Source organism: Sander lucioperca, chromosome 3 (assembly GCF_008315115.2).
Source record: "Sander lucioperca isolate FBNREF2018 chromosome 3, SLUC_FBN_1.2, whole genome shotgun sequence".
NCBI classification, from domain to species: domain Eukaryota; kingdom Metazoa; phylum Chordata; class Actinopteri; order Perciformes; family Percidae; genus Sander; species Sander lucioperca.
In genome coordinates, this window is record NC_050175.1 from 42,200,995 (window position 1) to 42,220,823 (window position 19,829).

Genomic DNA, 19,829 nt, shown 5'->3' on the forward strand with positions numbered 1-19,829 from the left:
TGAGGAGTAAAGCTTATTTCCTGTTTTGAGGAGTTAAGCTTTTTTCCTGCCTTTTTTTCTTCTAAAATTAACCACATTTCATCATCATAAACAAACATGTTTTTACCTCATCTCGCTCCAGTAGGATGAGTCGAACAACTACAATGTTTATTGCGTTTCCAATACTGGCATCTCGGAACAGACCCGCCACCTGAAAAGAAAACACTGCATTAAACATTTGGACGTCACATGATTCCTACTTACCATAGCACTGGGTAGATCCAAACAATACTAATAAGACAATTTATTAGCCTTATTATAGGCTATAATTAGCCTCCTTATAAACCACGGCTGCTGCCATGAGTGCTGCTGCCATGAGTCTTATGTGGTCGAAACTTTGTAATATCAGAAAATAAATCCACAAAACAAATCAAATAAATAAGATACACTGAACTCTGTTATGGAAAAAAAACACTCATCTGATCTTGAAATAATGTTTTTTATGTTTTAAATGAAAGAATGTCCTATTACAGATCATGTCCGAACTTTTACTCTGGTTATTTGACTTGGGAATAATAAGACTTTTGTTGTCAAGGCTAATGCATAAAAACAGCATCTAGAAATGTGATCAAAAATAAAATGTTTCATTTTCAGTAACATCTTGTCCTGTGCTTGGATATTTTGATTCCTTCCATGCATTCAGTCCTTTTATGCATCAATGTACAAGTAGACCTGAGTCATTCAGAGGAATCCTTTATTGGGGGATGTAAACAGCAAACAGAGGTTTGACACAGTGCATCTGGCCTTTTAAGAACAATCCAACCTCTTAACATCCAAGTTTTAAAAACCATTTATTCCACATGTTTTTACTAAGTATTAAATGTCCAAAAGCCTAGACCAATTAAGGGCTAACTGTTGTGGTTGGGTATATTTTGTTGTGTATATTTCTGTTCCCTGTTGTGTATATTTTGTTGTGTATAGTTCTATTGTGTATATTTCTGTTGTAGTTGTTTGTGTTTCTGTACTGTGGGTCTTGTCTCCTTGTAATTGTGTAATTTATGGTCTTGTTCTGTATTATGTTCTGTTTCCTGTTTTATTGTGATAGTCTGGATTTCTGCGCTGTCTTGTCTAGTGTTACTTCCTGTGTTTTCCCGCCCTTGTGATTGCCTGATGTTTCTCACCTGTTTCCCAGCCCTTGTGTCACCTGCCTCTCGTTACCTTGTTACCCTGTGTATTTAGTCTTTGTCTTCCCTTTGTCTCTTGTCAGATCATTTTGTGTTTTTGCCCTGTCTGTTTGTCTTCGTGCTTGTTGCTGTACTGTGTCAGCGTGTCAGTTTCCCAACCGTGCTCAGTCCTGTATTCTCGTCCGTGAGTTTTTGGTCAGTAGTTTCTGTTTCTGGATTCCTGCATTTTTTTTGTTATCCTGCTCTTCTGTTGCTTTGCTCTGGGATTAATTTTTGCCTGCCCTCTCAGGACTCCTTTTGTTGGTGTGTACTTTGTTTTTTTGTGTAATAAATCCTTCAGCTCAAACCACTCTCGCCTGCTCCCTGCTTTTGGGTCCTCAAATTCTGAGACGTAACACTAACATTCTAAAAATATAGCTTGTAATTATACCAATTTAAAACCATAGCCATTTCTGTTGTAGTACACTACAAAATGTCAACACATTAGGCAATTAACCTTTCAGTCAGTTTAGTGCAAGTCACTGCAGCTTTGAGTTTCTTTGTGCTCAACTAACATTAAAAGATGTAAAAACTGGTACCCTAAACTTATTTTAAGATTATTTTTTGGGCATTTTAGGTCTTTGACAGGACAGCTGGAGACATGAAAGTGTAGGGGGGGGATTACATGCAGCAAAGGGCCGCAGGTCAGAGTTGAACCCAGGCCCGCTGCGTCGAGGATTAAACCTCTATATATGTGCGCCCACTCTACCAACTGACCTATCTAGGCACCCCTAATTCCTTATTTTAAAACAAGATGGTTTGCTTGGACGGTTTTGTCATTGGAAAAACTGTAAATGGAGTGTAAAAGTCGACTGCATTTAAATAAGCCTTTGACAGTGACTCGGGGTCTTGAGTCGAGGTGACTTGTGACAATTCAGAGTGCTGCTTTAAAAAAAGTCAGGAGGCAGCATCGGGTTTATTACTGGAGAACAGGGTGCTCAAGGTCAATGTATTGAGAAACAAGGAGTAAGAAATGTAAAACAGGTCTAAGGTGAAAGGAACTCACACTGATGCGATGCAAGACCGTGAGCATCATCAACTGGCTCAACAAAGGCTTCTTCATAGAGCAACACCAAACCTTAGCGGTCTCATTATATTCTGCAGGAAATAAGGTACTGGTAGCATGCATCACACTTGCTGTTGCAGATATCAGCACTATATTGCTTTGATTCCAGAGCACATATTTAGTATGTTGGATTATATTCAACTACAACAGCATTTGTTCACAACACATTGTTGTACTAAGACCGACAGTAAGAGCCTCTGACCCTAACCCTGTTTAACAAAGTTACGACGCACACAGTAACTCAAAACAAAGCTGAAAGTGGGAGCTGAAGCAAACAACTACACAGATAAGTAACAGATAAATGTAAAGTGCATTTACTACAAAAGGTATAGATGCTAGAAAAAGGAAGACTATAAACGGTGTCAGTATTCTTCAAACTAAACGCTTGTAAGATTGTTAGACAGCGTCTGAAACTCCAACCTTCACACACCTTTTCAATTTTCACCCTGCCTTCGAGTAGAAACACTTTTGCCTTTAGACGTGTTCACACAACATGTCTTGCAAAATACTTCATTTCAAGCATACCCTAATCCAGGCTACAGAAATGGCATGGAAACTTATCTGTATGCATCACAATACTAAACTACATGTTACATCTAAATTGCCTGGGTTATACTGTTATGCAATATTGGTTGTTTAAAGAATAGTTAAATAAATATTACATATTAATATTAAATAGGTGTATCCATAGGTTGATGGATTATCCTGGATTATAGTAAAGGGACACTGTCCATATACTATAGTCACAATATCCCCTGTTTGACATTTGTCACATATTATAGGATGAAGGATGCGTGCTATGGTGTCTTCCGTTGATGGGTTGGGAATGGTAGGCAAACTGTAATAGGTCCACTATGCTCGGTAGTGAAAAGCAGATGTAATCCTTGACCAGTCGTTCAAAGCATTTCATCACTACAGAGGTGAGTGGTAGTCATTCAGGCAGGCTGGGCTTGTTTTCTTGGGCGCAGGAATGATGGTGGACTTTTGAAGCACATGGGTATGACTGAGCTCAGCCAACTCTTTGAATCTCATTGTGAACACTGGTGCTAGTTGGTCGGCACACAGTTTGAGGACCCGCCCACTGATAACATCAGGTCCTGCTGCTTTCTTGGTGTTCACATGCTTGAAAGCCCTCCAGACATAATGCTTAGAATGGGAGTTGGGTGTGAGAGGTGCACCTACCCATCCATTAACCTGAGGTTACCTCTGCTTCAGCTGTTTTTGCTTGTTGCTGCTGATGGCCTCAAAGCAAGCATAAAAATGGTTTAGCTCACTTGCTAAAGTGTCCTATACTCATCAGGACAAGGAGGAGAGACAGGGCTTGTAATCTGTCATAGTTCTTAGACCTCGCTACATGCCCCTGGGGTTGTCCTCTTCGAATTGCAATTATTATTTCTTCCCATAGTCCCTTTTTGCCTCCTTTACTGCTCTCACATTGTAGGCTGCTGCTTTATAATTGTCCATGTTTCCAGACTGCAGTCCTAATTTGTTAGTGGCAGTGCATGTGTTTATGGCATTGCAGATTTCAACTTAAATATATATATGATACTATAACTTGTGCAGTTTACAGGCTTTCATTTTCACAGTCATTCATAAGGAATGCTTCATAATGCACGAAGCTCCAGCTTTCCATCCAACAAAACAGCATTTCACCTTTCGATGAAGCTGACGTGATACTGTAATGTTTCCCCCAAAGTAAGTGGTTATAAAGTGTGAAAAACTCAAATATACAGTCAAGAAACTGCAACAGGTTGATGCCAAGGAGAAGGAGAGAGCAGCTTATTATGCATATACAGTATAATATATCTTTATAAATAACCGCTTAAGTTAACAGTTCAGCTGAGTTTTAGAAGCAACACTCATTATACTGGTCCTTTCATTTTTCTTGTTGTCGGGCACACACGAAAACCTCTACAAGTTGTTTAACGGAGGCACTTTAGACAGAACAGCTCTGACACACATAAAAGGACTTAATTCAACAACATTTTGTTTATAACTGTTGTCTCTCATAGTAGCGCTCATTCACATCTTGTAGCTGAATCAGCTTTGCAACAAATTGGAACAGTGATGTTAAATTTGCTTTCAGTCTATCTTTATCAATGTTTCTCTATTGTTTATCTTGTGAATAAAAATAGAGCTGCCGCTATTTAAAGCAACAATGTGCTGTGGATTTGACATGTTTCCTCTCAAGCCACATGCTGCACACTTACACCCAGTCTTGAGGTGTAAATAGTGCTTTTTGAATTTCTTCTGCATCTTTCTTGTCCATGTGATCCGTTTGTTTGTGAACATATGGCTGTGATAAATACCCCAAAGAAAATACAATCAATAACCACAAGATCACCATGTGAAAGGGGAGTTGTTTATGTGAAAGGGCTTCCATTTTTTTCTGCTGAGATTGACTATTCTGGCTTTGACATGTGTGTAAATCATACCACTGGGTGCACACAGTACAGCAGAACACACAAATATGAACCTCTTGTGAAGTTCACAACTTCAAGACGGCGTCTGTGATGATGATAATAATAATAATAATAATAATAATAATAATAATAATAATAATAATAATAATAATAATAATAATACTAATAATAATACATTTTATTTATATAGAGCTTTACATGGTACTCAAAGACACTTTACAGTAAAACCAGCACATTGTGATGAGACAATGGAGCAGCTGGTGGCTGAGGAAGATGATGCCATTACTTATTGTTTGGGTAAGAGGTTGTTTCCCTTTATGCTGTGCAAGATTGTTTTCACAAAACTGAATCGTTTGGGGCTTTAAAGTTCAAAGCCGGAGTGTAGAAGACTCCAAAAAACAAAAAAAAACTCAAGAGAGGATGTGGGAAATAATGGCAGCTTCCTCCATGTATTATTGTCTGTTAATCCGCAGGCTTCTCCGTCAGTGAATTCCCTTTCCTGCTATCCTGTCCCCTGATAGCACTTTCAGTAGCTGTGGTGAGACCAGGCGTGACTATTTCGGAAAACCCCACTTTTAGTATGTGCTAATCAATAACAGACAAGGAGTCTGTTTGCTTAACCCCTAACCAGGAGGCAGTAATAACATCAACAGAAGAGTTTAATCCATCCATTGTGTTACCCGACACAAGGATGGAAGAACTGAAACAGAATCTGGTCTCAAAAAGCAGGGTCATCCAAAACCATCTGTGAAGATGTTCAAACATCCTGCATTCAAAGCTGCTAATAATTACACAATGTTAACAGCTTATAGCAGGTTATCATATTTTTGTACATTTCTATTGATTTTTAATCCTAAACCTATATTATTATTTTGCATGGTATGCCCTCATTATCTGATTTAAAATATATTATATGATTTTTATAAGCATTTACAAGATAGAAAACCTGAAGTCTAAAGTTGTACACAGAAACAGAAGTTACCGGAAGACACTAATGAACAATATTTCCAAAGTCATTGTCTGTGATCACACTTTTGGAAATCACACATTCAGACATGTGCATCGTCATTGTTGCACTAAACCCATGTTGCATTTGTAAATCATTGCTGTGTGCGACCGGCAGTGTTTCTGTGTTTCCTTGTGTTTCTGTAAGCCGTGTATGTGGTGTCAAACTGGTGAATGTCTTTCTCAGTTGGCTCAGGTTTTATGTATTGGCAGCGTTTGTTAGAATTCAACATATGTGCTGTCAAATTGATGAATACACTTTCCTCATTTGCTGGTGTTGGTGCTGCTAGTTGCATTGCATTGAGCTGTCTAGGCCAATGTAGAAACAGGCTTTTGAAAGATGCATGCTAAACTACGGCACAGGACTGCAACTTTTATTGAACACTTTGAAAACGCTTGGAAACACGCTCAGACATAGGAGTAGTATTGATCTTCTCATCTAACTCTCAGCAAAAAAGCGCATGTTATAAAAACTTCAAACGTTGATGAAACTATAATTCAAACAAGATGAATTTTAATGTTATTGTTAATGTCACATACTTACAATGTTCATGACAGCGAGGACGTAGCTTTCCACAGCTTTGCTCCCATGATGCTCCACCATTTTAGTGTCAGCCACGACCAGGGTTTCCACCCACTTCTCTTTGCTGACTGAGCGTTGACGAATTCTTCTCCTTCTTTGCTGGCGGCGTTCCCACCGATCCCGCTGTTTCTCAATGTCTTCAATACTTTGATGGGAATCTGGATGTGGGAGACAGAAATAGACATTTCAAACTTTCTTATACTGAGGCACAGTGTGTGTCAACATAGTATATATATATAATAATAATAATAATAATAATAATAATAATAATAATAATAATAATAATGGAATAATATGCAATATCGCATAAAAATCTAAACACTTATATGAACTGTTTGTAGCTTTAAGACATTTTTCATTAATCCTCCTTGACCTACCTGTGAGAGCTTAAGTTGGTGCTGTGCCTTGTTAATTGTTAATCTTATCTATTAATGATTTTATGTCATTTATGTTATTATATGAGCATGTCTGTTTAGCTAGGGGTAGGCGATACAGCGGGTGTATCAGACCAGGGTGGGCAATACTGGAATTAAGTATGATGTGTTCACAAATGTGATGAAGTTTCTTGATATGTTCGGTATTTATTCAGCAATTGGATGAGACAAAAGCAGGACATCTTGATTAGGTTATTTGATCCATAAACAAATATATCACAATATAAATTGATATTGCTATATAAAATGTCATACAGTATTTAAGGTGGATTTGGATCTATATCAGAGAGTCCTAAGCTCAGCCACCCTTACCTGTAAAATAACGGTTTATTCTATCCATTTATCTATACATCTATCTCCTGTACCAATGGTAATTGCACTGAAACATACTTTATTTTCTCTACTTTTTAAAAAAAATAATTTTATGATTCACATGGGAAAAGCTGTGCAGGCCTCCTTAATTTAGCTCACTCAGAATTCCTAAGTAGCTGATTTATGAGCTATACTAAACTTCAATGTTTTTTATTCTTCTGACCTCTGCAGATTATTAGCTGTCGACAGACTCAAAAGAGAGAGACAAGAACGTATTTATCCATCATCAGCTTCATTATTGTCAATCAGTGCTCACTGTGTGTAATCAGGCTAATTATAATAGAATATACTAATTGATTCTCACATGTTCAATTTCAAGGAACGAAAAGTTTTAAATATTGTTAAACTTATTAATAGTGTCACTTTAAAGGTTGCCTGCATGTGTGTGTGTGTGTGTGTGTGTGTGTGTGTGTGTGGGGTTACTTTTGACTCCACAGGTACTGTTGAGAGCTTGTTTGGGCTGTACGACTGGACTCCAGGAGGGAGGGGGTGCATGGCGTTTGTAGATGGCATGGGCTTGTGGTGCTGAGGTCTCACTGCTCGACTTCTCCAGAGGCTGAATAAAAAACTCTTCATCAGACAACTTGAACAGTCCTGTCTGAAGAAAAAGATGGATTTAGGTCAGTTCTCTTCATCTCTTTACGCTAAGCTATTTACAAAAAAGAGCTTAATATTTAAGTGGTACTTTGAAGCAAAACAATGCACTTTGTGTATTTAATTTGATCTTGTAGATTGTACATCACCTTACTGTAGACCTGCAACGTTGATCGAAAGAAATTTAACCATACACTAATCTGATAATCGATTAATCGTTAAATGTCATTATTTCAAGCAAACTCATCTCATCTCATCTCATCCTGCCGGTGCTTCACAGTTTTAACCTTCAAGTAAAAAGAAATGTCTTTTACCGTGAAGCAGGTAGTGTTGAGTTCCTATTAGTGGGGTTAACTAAGCTTTGGTTAGTATTAAAGTAAGAAGTTATGTTTGTTTTGTTTTGTTTTAACTCAGAGGACGAGCTGTATAATTGTGGCAGTACAGGCTATAATCTAAAACCTCCAACACACCAATAGTGTGCTCTTCACCAATCTGTAGCTGCCTTAGCCTCCTGCTGAGTCTGCAAAAGCCCCGTTAGATATATGCTGTCCTATAAAGCTGCTATTAATACAAAATATACCAATACTGAAAATTATACAAATCTTAAGAATATTTCCTTTTTTATGCAATATATACAATATTTTGTCTCAGTTGTTTTTTATTGTCTTCAAAAGCTGCTTGTCGATAACAAATATAGTACACTGACGCAGACTTCAAAACCCACACAAAAAAACTCAGTAAGCTTACAGTGAAACAGTATAAAGAGCCTGATGTCTTAGATTTGCTGTAGACACCCGGGGCGCAACTGGGGCCGAAAAAAGATCAGATGTCACATAAATTACTGCACCCTAAACCACGCTGGCATGGTGCCAAGAACCAAATTCCAGTCGCCCCACTCCTTTTTTCTCTTCACCATCCTTGCCCGATATTTAATACCTGTCCACCTTCTGCTCCTATAACTCTCCTTCAGCTGTCACAGAGTCACAGGGTCCCACTGAGGGCTGGTGCTACAATAAATGTGTAGTACCACATGAGGAACGTCAAATTGTGCATCATACAAGTAACAAAGCTAAAACAGCATTTTTGTCCCATTTTGCATCTGTAAAACAGAAATCTAACATAAGTCTTTGTTTTTAATTAATTATTTACTCCATATATATATATATATATATATATATATATATATATATATATATATATATATACACATACATACATTATTTCTATTTATATATATTATTATTTAGACTGAGTTATGTAACTGTCTGCTCTGTAATAGTCTTGCATTGCCAGACCTTCCTCCTTAGTGCTGCAGAAGAGGGTTTTGCGAGTTCACACAGAAATCCGGGATGGGAGAAAAATGTACTCTGGTTTATTGGCATTTCTTTAAACCAATCACAATAATCTTGGGCGGTGCTAAGCGCCGAGTGGAGCCATGGTGCCGCTGCAAAATAGCCTCGGGAAGGAACTTGTTTTGATGGAACACGTGTACGTTCAAATGTTGTTTTAGTCGTGCAACAGAAAACTCAGATTGGACAGATAGTCTAGCTAGCTGTCTGGATTTACCCTGCAGAGATCTGAGGAGCAATTAACCATAGTCCTTATAAAATCGACCGGAGTTTAAAATTACAACACAAAGAAAGCGGAAGGTTCCGGGACATCCGAAAACGGACATTCGAAAAGAGTGACATCCGGCAAAATTTCTGGCAGAACAAGAGCAGTCCCGGAAGTGGAACATCATGGATATAGACTATAGCCTGACAAGCCAGACCCACATCTAGATGTTGGGTCTGGGAACTCACCATTGGCAGGGCTCAATCCGAGGGGCGGGATAAACGGTTGTCTTTCAAATTCCCTCTGCACTCATAGCCAACCACAGCAACACTAGTTTATAGATTAAACTTTTGCTGTATCTGGTTGGCAAAACTCCGAACACATCTTCCTTTTTTAAGAATGACTTCAGTGCTTAACTCCAAGTCTTCCAGAGTCACGGCCAAAGACGATTTGAAAGACTGCTGTTCGCCAGCAGCAGCAGCAGCCATCTTCTTTGTTTTCAAGTAGCAATGAATTCATGCGGAACCGTTGCAAATTTGCCATCCTTATGTTAAGCCCGCCCACCGACTCTATACACGATGTGATTGGCCTGACCAGAATTTGGTTTTTCCAGCTCGCAAGCCAACGGAGAGTTGCTAGACTGACCCTGGCTGCAAATTACATTTGCTGCCGCTAGGGTGCATCTAGATTTCCAGGCTATATAGACTGCTCTTTAAATAATGGACATCCATGCTCATTTGATTGTGTGTGCTGTGAATCTCTGTAAATATTAAGTTGTCTCTGCATGTCACCAACAAAACCTCTGCAACATTTATACTACCAGTGACTCACTAAGTTCTTACATTATTTTTAACCAGGACATTGGCATCCCACTGCTTCAAGTAATACATTCTCATAGAAATACACAGAAAGGGGTTCTTTACACCTCAACAAGACAAGACACAAGCATTTTCACAAACACAATATTTCAAGGAAAACAGATTAGTATATTCTGACATGTCTCATCATCCAGTGTAATACTCCGATCCCTTTCCCATGTCTTCTTGAGGGCTGACCAGGCTCCATCCCCCAGGTTCTGCATAAGCATAGAGTATAATACCCAGAAGCCTCATGACCTTTTCCATATTTCAACAACACTTTATCTAAACATTCTGGTGCCTTTGGGGCTGAAGAACTGGATTCAAAAATCCCCACTAACAGATGGCGAAGTTGCAAAGCTGCTCGGCTTTTAACAAAAATAACATATAAGAAGTATCAGAAGTAACAAGAGATCACATATCAAACCAATTCTATCCTCACTTGACTGGTTTTCTAATAAATGTCTTATTAATTTTAAATAACTGGTGCTGACTTTTAGAGCCCTGCATAACTTAACTCCCCAATATTTCACTGACATCCTCAACCATTATATGACAAATGGGGTTCTTAGATCATCTGAACTAAAGTTACTGGATGTCCCTCAAACCAACTATAAAACTAAAGGTAACCAGGCTTTTCAAGCTGTTGTCCCCAGTCTTTGGAACGCTCTCCCCTTATCATTGCGATCCCTGGACTCCTGTGATGCTTTAATGAAGGCTGTGAGGCTTTTGGTTAGCTGATTATCTGAATAGCTAATAACTTGTTTATTTGTATCTGCCTTTATTTATCTGCTGCGGCTTTAATTGTAATCTTGTCAGCCCTGTGCTGTGTATCATTTATATCTGTCCTTTTTATTTCTTGTATTGTGTAATAGTTTTAATGTTAAGCACTTTGTGATTTTGTATCTGTGAAAGGTGCTGAACAAATAAACCTTACTTTTACAGTTTCAAAATAACAAAAAAGGCCCAAAGCAAAAGTTTGGGCAACCTGCATGGTCACAGTTCTTTTCAGCCAGCTAAGAGTCTTTCAATTCTTTTTTTCAGAGATTTTCTCCCATTCTTGCAAAAGGTTTCTAGTTCTGTGAGATTCTTGGGCCATCTTGCATGGTCAGCTCTTTTGAGGTCTATCCACAGATTTTCAATGATGTTTCGGTCGGGGGACTGGGAGGGCCACGGCAAAACCTTCAGCTTGCACCTCTTGATGTTGTTGTGGATGAGGTACAGTATATTTAGGATCATGATTCTGTTGTAGAAGCCATCCTATTTTCTTCTTCAGCTTGTTTACAGACTGTGTGTATTTGCTGCTAGAATTAATATTCAATTGAATCCATTCTTCACTCTACTAGAGACATTTTCCCTGTGCCACTGGCTGCAACACAGCATGACATTCTGCACCCTTCTCCATTTCCCAAAATGCATCAGGACACAGGAAAGGTTTTCTAATGATGACTCTTCCATGGAGGTCATATTTGTGCAGGTGTTGCTACACAGTAGAACAGTTCACCGCCACATCTGCAATCTTCCTGAAGGCCTTTCATAACCAAACAGGGGTTTTGATAAGGAGTTCTCTTGGAAAGTTGTCTTGGTCTTCCAGAGCTCAACTTGAAATCCAACGCTCCTGTTGACTTGGCCTGACTGGCATTTCCTAATTACATTACGAACTGAGCAAACAGCTAGCTAAAAACACGTTGCTATGATCTTATAGACGTCTTCTGCTTTGTGGGTATCAATTATTTTAGTTTTCAAAGTGCTAGGCAGCTGCTTCGAGCAGCCTTTGGCCCTAACAATAATAATAATAATAATAATTAGCTTGCCCTAACAAGCTAATTAAGGTCTGAGAACTTGGTCAAAGTTATCTGAGAGCTCTGATGACTTGAGGTGGCCAAACTTTTGTAAAGTGCTTCTTTCCGTTTCTCCTTTCCTCTCTCAAATTGTACAAAACAAAAATGAAACACATCAAATTTTGACCAGGGGTGCCTAAACTTTTGCATGCCACTGTATGTGCATGTTTGGACCACAAAGAGCCGTTGTACGTCCCCAACAGGATGTCAGATATTAGCTCTCTGGTGAATGACCGTGATGGTTTTTTTTTTTTTTTTTTACAGATAATTGTCTCATGTGGTACTGTCAGGATATAGTGACAGTTTCAGCAAATATGTATTTTAAGTTTACTTTAGGTTTAAGTTACCTACTGAACCTTTAATGACAGTGAAGAAGAAAATAGTTCAGTCCTAAAGTAGTTCTTTGATTGGTGTGATGCTCCTGCCATAGTGCAACTACAGGAACATTAATCGGCATAAAGTGACTGATATTTTAAACTATGGAGTTTGAATAGTTATAATCTGAAAACTTAAGTAACAAACCCCACACACATATTTATAAGTACCTTTTGTCCAAATACGTAAAGTGCCCCCACTTAAGATGACTGATAACAGATTTCTTTTCAAATGAAAGTTACATTTAAAAACAAAAAAACTCAGGACTTCAAAGATGAAGGAGATCAGCACTCATGCTTTAGCTCCTTTATCAGGCAACTGCATTTCTTCAGCTCTATACACAAAGGGTGCAGACAGAAATGACAAATACATATTTTCCAAATAACAGAGAATATGGGACATGTCATTCTTTCAAAAACTTCTCCAACAGCAGGATGTAAAATTCTCCACTAAGACACAAAGAAACTTCAAACAATATAAAAAGCATCGGCAGGCCTCTCTCTCCTCATCTGTCATCAGTATTCATTCAATCACAGACTAACACTAATGCTCATACATACATATAAGTTTGCCAAAACGCTTTGGATAATCGTCAGGACAATAATCCTTAATGTAAAGACAAAGCAATCAAGGAGTCCTTTAGGGCCAAACAGAAGAATGGCCGTAACTGGCCATGTCAGTCACCTGACATCAATCCAGCTGATCATGCGTTTCACTCTCTGTAGACCAGACTGAAGGCAAAAAGCCACAAAATAAGCAAGGAGTGAAGCTGGCTGCTGTACAGGCCTGGGAGAGCATCACAAATGTGGATGCCATGTGTCTGCTGATGTGTGTTAGCTGTAGACTTCAAAAAGTGAATGTCTGCAAAGGATTAACAATTAATTATAAAATAAAATGCCTTTATGTTTATATATATGTGTGTGTGTGTGTGTGTGTGTGTGTGTGTGTGTGTGTGTGTAAAAAATGAATGTTGGTCTCCTCTAGAATTGGGTAAAAAATAAAATTGAGTGTAGATAAGTGCTTATCTTTTTGAGTGTGTTCGCCAATGCCGTATTTCCTTGCATTGTACAGCATGGCGCCCAAATTATTTTATTCATTCACCGCAGATTTTAAAATAAGGCAAACCGCAAAACTATGCAGATAAAAGGATCCAGCGAGTGTCGCGTTGAAGATGAAGTCACGGCAGTTTTGTGTGGCTTTGCCATGGCAATGAGCTGAGAATCCCGCCTACACTGAAGTGCTACTACTTTATCTACAGTAGAAAACCAAATAGAGAAAAAGCATCTTGTACCAAAAGTGAGTCATGCCAAACCATGCAGTGGAAATGAGGCATAAGAGACCACTTCATTAAAAGGTTCCCTGTGATGTTTTTGGCCTCTGGTAAAGTGCCATGATATGCAGCAATTCGTCAGCAAAGACAGGAGAGAAGACTGCAAACGAGAAAACATTAATATAAACAACGCAGGGTTTAAAATACCTAAACATATTTCTGTTTAGGTATATAGGCTTTGCAAAAGTTTTGTAAGGAAGGAAACGTATTCAACACGTCTGTTAGACCTCAAGGATACGCACGATGATTTTAGGTGAGAAACACTGAATATTAATGTAACTTTTGTTTACAGGAAACCTCCATAGAGCATCTTTAAGAATACCTGCTCAGTACAATCGCCAGCTACTCCAGTGAATCATGCAGCTGTAGCTTAATGTATTATGCAGACAAGGTCAAAATGTTTAGTTGCTGTTCAGCTAAACCTTAGAGCTGGGTATTAATTGGTGCAAGACTGGTGATTTCAGGTTCTCAGAAGCAGCTTTTGTTTTGAGCTGTTCGTGCACAACAGGAGTGTGCAGAGAGCAAAGACGTGAGGTCATTGATACTGCTGTTGGTGGAAATGCTTTGTGAGAAGTTCACAAACCAAGGTCAGACACATGTCAGCTACCAGGAAGAACATACGTCTGTTATAACAGTGGTGAGCAGAGGACAATCTCTGTACACATATAACCTTGAAGCAGATGGGATATAGCAGCAGAAGGCCGTGTCTAGTTCTAGACAGCTGAGATGAAAAACGTGACAGTACAGTGGGCAACGGATCACCAAAAACATACATGGATTAAGAGTGAGAAAATGATTGCCTCTGCCTGGTCGTGGGCTGACTAAGCTCTTATGACGTGGAGAAAGTACTATAAGCATTGGCCAAAGAACTTGAATCCATGGATGGTGTCAAAAGTGGTGGTGGTGTGGGGAGTGCTTCCTTGGCACATGCAATGATGTACTAAAACTTTGCTGATTAGTGGGTGCATCCCTGGACCTGTTTCCAGGTATTCACTGCAAGACAATGCACCAATTTAGCATTCATCAGATGGGTGTCTTAAAATCTGCAGGAAGCATGGACCAAAATCTCACAATATTGTTTCCAGCATCTCACTAAATCCAAACCTCAAACAATTCAAGTTGTGTATACGTGACTATGCTTTTCAGTTCCACAAAGGGAGCTTCTTCAGGTGCACTATAAAGCTTAGTTAATAACATCAGAATCCGATTTACTGTTGTGGAGAAAGGTGTTGATAAATGGTGACATAGAATTCACCATCAAGGAATTATAACTTGTTTTTCTTCATTTCTAAAGGCAATGTTTATTTACTGTGGGTGAGTCTGCAATCGATAAAATTCCCACCAGGGTGGGCTTGTAAAAACATGGAACTAAAAAAGGGTTGTCTCAATGGCAATTTGGTCCACCTGAATCAAAAAGAAATGTCAATTCTGGATGTGACTGCAACCTTTGAGGTGAAACCAAGCCTGGGAAACCTTTAAGGCAGCTATCTTAAAGGGGAGCTCCACTTGTTTTACACATCAAACGTTTACGGACCTCGGGGAGTACTACTTCATATGTGAAAGAAGTCGTATAAAGCTTTTTGGGAAATCTGATAAATTGCAGTGTCGGTCGGGGCTGAAGACTGAAGTCTTGTGGAGTTAAAAAAGAAATGAAAGCTTGGACGCCTGCTCCTCCTCTCATGACAGCATGAAACTAGCTGCTTGATGCTAAAATTTTTTAACTGTCCATTGTGAGTCTGACAGTGTTATAGGAGTGCAAAACTAAAACCGGTGAGGAACTCTTTTAAGTGGTTGTGATTTCTAATTTGTTGTGATAGATAGATGAATCAATCAATCAATCTCTGCGATAATTGCATTAACCACAATAATTTGCCAATTCAGCGAGAGTAAGGAGAGATGGTCAGTGTCATTTTGTGTTTGTGCTAGATGGAAATATCTTTGATAGTCACGGACCAGACCTAAAATGGAGCAATTTTGCTGCAGCACTTGTGATAATTCTGTCAACTACTAAAAAATGGTCTGTTGTCAGTTTAAAATCTCTGAATGCACCGATGGTCGCGGACATATCCTTCAGAAGTCTAAAAATTCTTTCCTTTATGAGCACACATCTGCAATCACAGAGGCAGAGCACAACATGAATGGCTGGCTGCATTTTGAACAGTCTTTGAATATAAGTGAGCGGATTGTGGCTTAGCGTTGGATTCCTGCTGTGATCTTCCAAAGGCATTGAAGAGAATGTCACTTTGTTCTTCAGCCTCAACAGTTACACAGTAAATACTTTTAAAGAAAAATGCAATGAAAAGTGCAGTGAATGTTTACTGCAAAGCCTAACGGTGTTTTTGCGTGTGTGTGTGTGTGTGTGTGTGTGTGTGTGTGTGTGTGTGTGTATACAGTATATGCTCCCCTGCTTGTAAACATGATGTTTCAGTGGGGACATTTTTTTTTATTTTAACAGATGGTCAGACTGTGTACATCTTCTGGCTGGAGTAAAGCACTTAAGTTCCAAGTGTGAATAGCGCATAACTTCAGACACACCTATGTTTTGTAGAAATTTATCCAGGCTGTGTAGCTTTCTAAATGACCCTTAAGTTGTCAGATAAGATCTGAACATCCATTTGCACCGTTTTTATATTACTTCCTTACAACACGCACTTGACTCAGCTCTGAATACTGCCCTCTGTTGCAGCTGACACCTCTGTGTTTAACAAATGCATTTTGGATTCAACTTCCAATGGACTTCAAGCTTTTAAAGTTACTCACCAGTCCATCACAGGTACTTATGGCTGCGCTTCCTTTACCAATGGTCTCGTCCCACACTTCACCTAAGAAATAGCACCGGGAGGATCCAGGAGGATGGATCTGTGCCCCATCCAGGCCACCATACCTCCTCTCCGTCAGGAAGCCCGGAGCCAGCAGATGTGGGTTGAGGGTGAGGTTAAAGTGCAAACTGTGACCGCCGTGCCACAACTGGTAGAAGACTCGATCTACGTCCGCTGATCCCTCTGAGGCTTCCCGCCGCTGTACACGGCGAGCATGGTGAGACAGGAAGTTGGACAGGAAGTGACCTCTGGCATCCACTCTAGTGGGGTGAACCACTTCATACTGAGGCAGATCCTGCAGAGATCTCTCTGTCAAAGAGTGGTGGGAAGAGAAGATGGGTTAATAAATCATGGGAAAGAGGAGGGCATTTAAATAATTAAAGGGAATGTAAAGCTGTAAACAAAACTGGGGAAGCTCTAAACAAACCCATATGGTGTCTCATCTGTCTTTTCTTTATGTTTGAATACAGCTGCAGTGTATACAGAGCCTGTTAAAAAGGAACACTGAATTATTGTCTATCCTCCTGTGACTTTCTACTCTCATGAGCTGCAGGTTTGATAAAGTTGGTGAAATTCATCCCTCTAATAAAAATGATATTCCTTTATTTCCTGAGATTTGATTTGAAGTAGCTGAATAAGCAGCCTGACAGGCAGTGTTGAAGATCTCTTTTGTGAGCCTTAAGAAGAGAGATTACAAGCAGTCTGTCCCATAGCATACATTAAAATGTCTCCAGCCTTTTATTATAATAAGCGCGTGTCATATCATGATCTCACCAATATTGCGACGAGTTGAGGTTTTTACTTCCTGACTACATACGGCAGCAACAAGCATGGCTGTAAATAAAAAAGTGACATTGTTGGCGGCCCCGCTGTGGAGGAGTTTGTTCCAAATGAAGGGAGCGTAAAAAATGTAGAAATAGTTTAGTAGTTAATAGAGTAGTAAATAGTTTGGACATAAAATGTTTGATCTTCAACAAACCATTGATAAAATGTAAGATTTGTAAGAGGAAGAAAGCAGCAACAGCAGGCAACAATTCAATTTAAATGCAATTTTCTTTATAGTGTCAAATCTTAACAGAAGTTATCTCGGGACACTTTTCATATAGAGCAGGTTGAAACCACACTATAATTTTCACTATAAAAACAACAAAGTTATTTTACCAAGTACAAAGAGAGCTAGAAATGATGAGAGGAAAGGCAAACGGCTAATTTGAAAATGATTTTGTCTATTGCTGCAATAAAAAATAATTGTATGCATTTCATCATGTCATATACGATATCATCGTATCGTAATAAATGTTATCACAACACTACCCTGCCAAATTTGGACATTGTTTTAAGGCATTATCAGCAATCCCTGATTTGCACATACAAAACAGAAAATATCAACAAAATAATACTAATCATAATTGGTGTCACAACAGCTGTTTCATAATTATGTCTAATTTATTCTACACAGCTCACAGTAAAAAATAACACTCTCGTAGCATCATAATTGCCAGACACATTTTCCTTTGCATGTACGCAGATAATCTGTCAAGGCACAAAGACCTGAACCCTCGTAATGCCATCATTAGCGTAATGTCAGTCAAAAGACATGAGCAGAATGCAAACAATGATTTCAAACAGCTTTGTGACAAGGTAAAACAAGGTCTCTCTCCATTCAGCCTTGCATCGGATTATGTGCACAAATATTTCCATGTACAAATCAGTGCGGAAAGATCTGAGGTAGATGTTTTTGGCAACCAGCTGCTTGGAATGTCTCTCTAAACGAAGAGCAAGGAAAAAAACCCATGTTTTGTAAGGCCACTTAACGTGTATTGACTTTTATTCCTGAATGCCTGCTATGTCAACTACAACACAAAAAAAGTCAGATGGAGTTTCACCTATAGTAGAAGCTAAAGTAACGCCGTACGCAAGTCATGGCCATGACTCTGTATCACTTGAAATTGAGCACAAATCAACATTCAACTAATACCATTCATGGAAACAATTTAGATGTACTGCAAATACGGCAGCCATCAGTTAATCAGCATAGCTGTCTTTCACTGTGTGTATTATTATGAAGATCTGGATCCAGATGGAGATTTAAACAAAAAGGTGGTTTGGTTAGAGCTATGTGGCCTTGATGAGGTATGCAGTCTAATGCCATGGGTGAGGATTATTTTAATGGAAGGTATTTTATACCAAGGTTTTCTCCATCTGTAATTATTCCATGTAGCATCTTTATTAACAAAATACACCCAAGATGTTAACTGTAAATTCAAGAGGCTTTCATTACTTTCACCCAGCAGCTGTGTCCTTCACTGCAGGTCTACAAGCACAAAAAGAATGCAAAATAAAATTATATTTATCCATGGCTATCAGAAACCATCATACCTACAAAAAGAAGACACTGTGATAAAAAAACACCTATACATGCATGAGAAGCAAAGATTTGGAGGAGGTAGTTCTCAATGTGGGGTCTGGGATCACCAGGGGTCTTTACGTGGCTGGCAGGAGGTCCTCAGAAATAATGAGAAACACTGATCAGGATCCTGTTCATGCACTCTAAATAAAAATTAGCTTTGCAAGCTTTGTGAGAAGATGATAGCAGCAACAGCAGGCAACACAGCAAACCTATTTCACCAAGTTGAATACATAGATGGATCGAAATGATTAGAGGATTGGTTTTCAGATGACTGTTTCCTCTCCCCACTTTCACTTGTGTTACTATAATGAATTCAATTATGTATTTCTGTAAGAAAGAATAATAATACTAATGATTAAAAAAATCGTCCTCTAACGTGATATCAAGAGGAAAACTGTGTCAAAGTGCTTTTCTGTTTTGGGTCCTTAGTCATTTAAAAATAAACTTTGGGATCCCTGTGCCAACATTTATCACCTGAAATCAATATTGTTTGGGAGGTGCCTCCCTCAGTGACACATCCTTATCTCTATATATTTCTATAACGCCGAACATTACTTAGTTTTTCTCTCAATGGTCGCAGCTGATTTACACAGGTTGACACAAGAGTGCACCCAGACTCTTAGTTCTGCTTGTACCTGTAATCTCAGGAGAGGTGTACCTTTTAACATCCAAACCACGAACAAAAGGCAAGACTGAGAGGATGAACGTGCAGGGAGTGGAGACGGGGGAGTGTTTCTGTCAAGACAAGAGCGGATTGATTCTCTGATGGGATGATATCCACTGGATCTGACATCTAATACACTTTGCAAAGTAGAAAGGATTCCAGCTCCATTATGAGAATGATGATGCATGCTGTAGATAGCCTACCCAAAGAGAAATTCTGTTTCCTGGCCCTCACTGGTAGGTCAGGGAGTCTGTACTTTGTCTCAAGGACAGGGCAGATGCTTTCCTACATGGGGCTTAA

The 19,829-nt window shown here is 39.0% G+C and overlaps 1 protein-coding gene across 1 annotated transcript in view; it reads right to left on the minus strand.

The window, feature by feature from the left end:
• Window positions 1-19,829, minus strand: part of LOC116043430 (A disintegrin and metalloproteinase with thrombospondin motifs 7) — a 78,671-nt gene that overhangs the window by 57,778 nt on the left and 1,064 nt on the right. The window contains exons 2-5 of the mRNA XM_031290083.1: window positions 16,397-16,764; window positions 7,509-7,683; window positions 6,241-6,437; window positions 107-190 (exon numbers count right to left, since the gene is read on the minus strand). Coding sequence (XP_031145943.1) covers window positions 107-190; window positions 6,241-6,437; window positions 7,509-7,683; window positions 16,397-16,764 — 824 coding nt within the window. The remainder of the gene's footprint in view (window positions 1-106; window positions 191-6,240; window positions 6,438-7,508; window positions 7,684-16,396; window positions 16,765-19,829) is intronic.